Source organism: Anolis sagrei, chromosome 1, assembly GCF_037176765.1.
Source record: "Anolis sagrei isolate rAnoSag1 chromosome 1, rAnoSag1.mat, whole genome shotgun sequence".
Classification (NCBI taxonomy): Eukaryota; Metazoa; Chordata; class Lepidosauria; order Squamata; family Dactyloidae; genus Anolis; species Anolis sagrei.
The window spans coordinates 230,118,843-230,124,842 of NC_090021.1; the positions used below are offsets into that span (position 1 = coordinate 230,118,843).

At 44.1% G+C, this 6,000-nt stretch overlaps 1 protein-coding gene across 3 annotated transcripts in view; it reads right to left on the reverse strand.

Moving 5' to 3' along the window:
* Positions 1-3,852, reverse strand: part of PRKAG3 (protein kinase AMP-activated non-catalytic subunit gamma 3) — a 29,775-nt gene extending 25,923 nt beyond the window's left edge. For 2 of the 3 annotated variants that reach the window (XR_009631344.2, XM_060773205.2), the window contains exons 1-2: positions 3,545-3,851; positions 1,952-1,991 (exon numbers count right to left, since the gene is read on the reverse strand). Coding sequence is in view for 2 of the 3 variants with exons in the window: in XM_060773205.2 (XP_060629188.2) it covers positions 1,952-1,991; positions 3,545-3,799 (295 nt within the window). In the remaining variant the exon portion in view is untranslated. Of the gene's footprint in view, positions 1-1,951; positions 1,992-3,544 lie in introns of all 3 variants that reach the window. The other variant, XM_067460663.1, reaches the window with a different exon arrangement.
* Between the last annotated feature and the right edge of the window lie 2,148 nt (positions 3,853-6,000).

The following is a 6,000-nucleotide window of genomic DNA, read 5'->3' on the forward strand; positions in this document are numbered from 1 at the left end:
CAACCTGTGGGTCCCCAGGTGTTTTGGCCTACAACTCCTAGAAATCCCAGCCAGTTTACCAGTAGTTAGGATTTCTGGGAATTGAAGGCCAAAACATCTGGGGACCCATAGGTTGAGAACCACTGTATTAGACTGAGACAACCTTCCCCACTACGACTCCAGTGCCTCTTGACTCACAAATGGCAGGAGTTCATTTGGTGGGCCAAATAACCCATGGCTTATGCAAGCAGCAGGTGCATTGCCTGCTGATAATTTCCCTTCTCCTCCCCCACCCTGCATGACAGAACACACACAAACACACGTAAACAGAGTTAGTTTATTGTTTACAACTTTTGGTAAACGATAAGACATACAAATATGAGTGCAGAGCAATTTTGGTTAGTTTATAAACATTCACTAATTTTAGCAAAGATTCAAACTGAACAGACGAAACCTATCCTGAAAAATGTATAGCAGAACATGGGTGGAGAATGTGCGGCCTTTGAGATATTACCAAACTCAAACTTTCATGAGCCACACCATGCACAGACAAGATGTGGGATGAGGGGAGCTGCAGTTCAATGGCATTCCTAACCCCTCTAGTAGAGGAAGTACTGAGAGTTTAGGTTGCAGGCTAATTGATCTTTTTAGAAAAATAGAAATAGTCAAAAGAGGCCTTTATGGAAAGAAGAATGGATTGGGAAGATGCTGGACATTATGAATATGGATGAACTGGCTTTCATGATTGCCAAATCCCAGGGGAAACGCAGAAACAGGACAGACTGGGATCTGTTAAAGATGTTAATCTAAAACTCAGAGAAAATGGAATGGACTACAACAGAGATTATGTTAAATACAACAGACAATTGTTTATTTATTTATTTTATTTTATTTTTCCTATTATCACCTATCCCACTATAAAGAAAGAAGTTCTAAATAGTTATTTTTCCTGGTTTTTTTCTTGTGTTGATTTTTCTCTCTTTTAAACTATAACCCAACTTTTTATATATTTTGGATCATTTTTTTCTTTTTCTCCTCTCTCTTTTCTTCGCTCTCCCCCTTCCTTCCTTCCTTCCTTCCTTCCTTCCTTCCTTTCTTCCTTCCTACCTACCTACCTACCTACCCTTACTTTCCCAATCTCTTCCCTTATATTTCCCCCCTTCTCTCCTCCCCTTATCCACCTCCCACCTCTCCTGAAAAATTATCAATAAAATATTTTTTAAAAAGAGGCCTTTATGGTTATTAAAGCATTTATGTATCCATCAACATAATCTTTATTGAGTGGCCTCACAACAACCCTGTGAGGTAGGTTGTCATTTGACAGATAGAAAACAGAGGCTGGAAAATATTGCTGTGATGGGGAATCTGAATTTTGGATTTGGGTCTTCCAGATTCTATTCTAATTATCTGTTTATTACATTAGATGGCATCAATTCCATCAAAACTAGAATTCCCCACACCATAATAACGAGGAAAGTGGAACTTGGATACTGGGACAGATCACAATACCAGACATGAGAGAATAAATCCACTTAAAATTCGGTTTCTGCCTCTTGCAGAAACCAGATTTTAAGGGGTTTGAAGTTTCAGGGGTTTGAAGTTTAGGAAGGAGCCTTTAACAGCCTCCCTAAACTACAACTCCCAGAATTCTGCAGGAGGCAGAAACTGGATTTTAAGTGCATTTTTCTCTAGTGTGATGAAGTAGTACAATGGAAACAATTGTTTAGGCAGAAAGGCACCATCCTGGCTAAACAGGGCAAACAGCAAGAGCATGAAGTAATGTCTCTGACTGCATATGTACAAAATCGTGCTGTTATTGATTAGCAGTTTTTGAAGAAGTCCCAAAACAGGTAGTTAGTATCCAAAGCAATCCTCTGGGCACAGACAGATGACAGGCGGATGACAGGCAGTGAAGTCTGTACTTGGGAGAAGTCACTCCACCAGCGGCAGGCAAAGCCAACATACTACCCACCTGCTTCCTGATGCTGGAGACCATTGTTCAGTGGTAATGCCTAGGAGTGGAACACAAACGGATGGTATTACACAGAGATTGCCTATGCCATGCTGAATTGGGATCTGTGCAGCAGATGTTACAAGTCTGGAGTATTTCCAATGAGAATGCTATCCTGAGAGAAGAAACCTGCAGACTAAGTTTCCATTCCTAAGCTATCATAAATTAAAAAGGGCATTAAATTCATTTTTAAAATGTTGGCTAAGGGCTTCTAAAACTTTTTGCACTCAAAATGTCTTTCTGCCAGATAAATTTTTACACAAGTATATAAGTATTAAAAATAAGTATAAAATCAAACAACTACTGATATAATTCAGCATTTGCAATGCTTGTAAAGAAGACTGATTTTCCTTTCTATGAAGTCATAGCATCATAGAATCATAGAGCTGGAAGAGGCCACATGGGCCACCTAGCCCAACCCCCTGAAACTTTTTTTACACTCCCCATGACCATGACAGGAAACAGCCCTCAACATTCACTTTTTGGATTTTTGGATTTAAGTGGGGGATGGTTATGGATGGTTGCACCCATGGACGCCAAAACCTTTGGTATGGAGAGTCAACTGTACCATCAAATACCTGCTCAGGTGAGGTTAGCCCTGGGACCTGAGAGAAAGGATCTGGCAAAAACTGGCATCAATAGTTAGAAAGACCCTTCCCTTGAAACAAGGCCTGGTGCAAGACAGAAAGAGATTTGTCAGATGGGATTTGTCACTAAATTGAATCTAAATCATCCATATCTACAAAGCTTGGCCAGTGGGATTGATCAATGAAAATGTCAAGCCCACTAAGCCCTTCCAGTATTTTCTGTTGATCATGGGAGTCCAATTCTGTTGGTGGTGGGGTTCAGAATGCTCTTTGATTGTAGGTGAACTATAAGTCCCAACAACTACAACTCCCAGATGTCAAGGTCTATTTCCCCCCAAACTCCACCAGTGTTCACAGTTGGGCATATTGAGTATCTGTGCCAAGTTTGGTCCAGATCCATCATTGTTTGAGTCCACAGTGCTCTCTGGACGTAGGTGAACTACAACTCCCAAACTCAAGGTTAAGCCCACTAAGCCCTTCCAGTATTTTCTGTTGATCATGGGAGTCCTGTATGCCAAGTTTAGATCAATTCTATCATTGGTGGGGTTCAGAATGCTCTTTGATTGTAGGTGAACTATAAATCTCAGCAACTACAACTCCCAAATGACAAAATCAACCCCGTATCTAACCCCACCAGTATTCCAATTTGGGGGGTATCGGGTATTTGTGCCAAATTTGGTGCAGTGAATGAAAATACATATCAGATATTTACATGATGACTCATAACAGAAGCAAAATTACGGTTATGAAGTAGCAACGAAAATAATGTTATGGTTGGGGGTCACCACCACATGAGGAACTGTATTAAGGGGTCGCGGCGTTAGGCAGGTGGAGAAGCCCTGGTGTAGAGGGCGGGCGGGCGGCGGCGTGTGCGTGGCGAGAGGCAGGCCGTGTCTGGAGGCGCCCCGGGGCTGGAGGGCGTCCCCTTGGGCTCCTCGGCCGGGGCTGGCAGCCAAGTGCGCCTTACCTGCTCCGAGGCCGCGTCCTCCTGCCTCTCCATGGCTCCTCTTTCGGGCGAAGGGCCGAGGCGCTGGGGCGTCCGGCGGGGCGGTGGGGTGGGCCTGGCATAAACACACGGGCAGCGGAGGGGAGGGCGGAGCGGAGGGGGAGGAGAGAGGGAAGGCCCGCCCCGCCGCCCCTCGGCCACCCCCGCACTTCCAGAAGGGTCAGAAGGCGCCCGGACAGAGCTGCGCCCCAGGCCGGGGAGAAAGAGGGAGCGCATCTGCACCGTGGCACGAACGCAGCTTGGCACCGCTTGGACTGCCTAGGCCAGTGGTTCCCCCCCCTTCCTATTCCCGCGACCCCTTAATACACTTCCTCATGTTGTGGTGACCCGCAACCATAACATTATTTTCGTTGCTACTTCATAACAAATTTTGCTACTGTTATTAATTGTAATGTAAATATCTGATACGCAGGATGAATTTTCATTCACTGGACCACATTGGGCACAAATACCCGAAACGCCCAAATTTGAACACTGTTTTGATTTTGTCATTTGGGAGTTGTAGTTGCTGGGATTTATTGTCCACCTACAATCAGAGCATTCTGAACTCCACTCAGGATGGAATTGAACCAAACTTGGCCACACAGAACTCCCATGACCAACAGAAAATATTGGAAGGGTTTGCTGGCCACTCACCTTGAGTTTTGGAGTTGTAGTTCACCTACATCCAGAGACCACTGTGGACTCAAACAATGATGGATCTGGACCAAACTTGGCACAAATACTCAATATGTCCAAATGGGAACACTAGTGGAGTTTAGGGGAAATAGACCTTGACATTTGGGAGTTGTAGTTGCTGGGATATATAGTTCACCTACAAAGAGCACTCTGAACTCCACCAACGATGGAATTGAACCAAACTTGGCACACAGGACTCCCATGACCAACAGAAAATATTGGAAGGTTTTGCTGGCCAGTCACCTTGAGTTTTGGAGTTGTAGTTCACCTACATCCAGAGACCACTGTGGACTCAAACAATGATGGATCTGGACCAAACTTGGCACAAATACTCAATATGTCCAAATGGGAACACTAGTGGAGTTTAGGGGAAATAGACCTTGACATTTAGGAGTTGTAGTTGCTGGGATTTATAGTTCACCTACAATCAAAGAGCATTCTGAACCCCACCAATGATGGAATTGAACCAAACTTGGCACACAGAACACTCATGACCAACAGAAAATACTGTGTTTTCTGATGGTCTTTGGCGACCCCTCTGGCATTCCTCTCATGACCCTCCCCCCAGGGATCCCGACCTCCAGGTTGAGAAACACTGGCCTAAGGAATTACACCAGTTGCAGTCTAATGAGGCACCAGTCAGAGGAGGTGATGCAGCAAAAGTGTTGCCAAGCTGCATCTATTTACAGCAGAGCTTCCCAAAAATCAGGATCTGTTCGTGTGTCAGCTGCAGTGTGTCAGTGTGTTTTGCAAATACCTCTGTGTTTATATGAAATAAGCAATCCATGATAATCTACATTTCAAAATAGAAAGGAAAGGTTTTCATGAGTTATGCCATGTCCCCATGCATGTCGTTATTGCAATTTACATATGTTTTTTTTTGTGTGTGTCAGAAGCAACTTGAGAAACTGCAAGTCGCTTCTGGTGTGAGAGAATTGGCCGTTTCTAGGGACTTTGCCCAGGGAATGCCATCCTGTGGGAGGCTTCTCTCATGTCCCTGCATGGGAAGCTGGAGCTGATAGACAGGAGCTCACCCTGTCTTGCATATTCGAACCACCGACCTTCAGGTCAGCAGTTCAGCTGGCACAAGGATTTAACCCATTGCACCACTGCGGCTGTCCATATCTCTTATAAGGGGTTGGTTTAACCTCTGGGTTTCTAGTAAAACTGAATAACTCACAAAATTATAGATGCCTAAAATGGTGCCTCACCAACATGAAATGTTTTGTAAACTCAGGTTTACAGTACAACAGCATGCCAGGCAGTTTCCGATCACTGTAATATTTGCAGTGAAAATATAAAATGATGCAAATCAATTCATCTTCATTTTGAAATCAGTTTCAAAACAGAGAAAAGTGTTAAAAGCTAAACATCACAAGAAAATAAAAGAACTCTTTCCCCTATACATTAAAATCCTGCTTTTAAAAAAGTAAAAGAAAACCGTGGAAGCAGGCCCGTAGCCAGGATTTTGTTTGGGGACGGGGGGGCTGAGTTTGGTTCGGGGGGGGGGCTGAGTCTGAGTGAAAGAGGGTCTACCCCAATACCCCATGCATATGGGATATATCGAGCATGGTGATCAGATCATGATATGAATAAACATAACAGTTTAAATAATGTACCAGTAAGGCCTTCTCGCGGACCACCATCAGAATTTCGAGGGGGGAGCTGTAGCCTGCGTGCCTGCGTGGAAGTTATTCTGTTCTTTTTAAACCATCCACCCATTTTTGGGATCCAGCAAT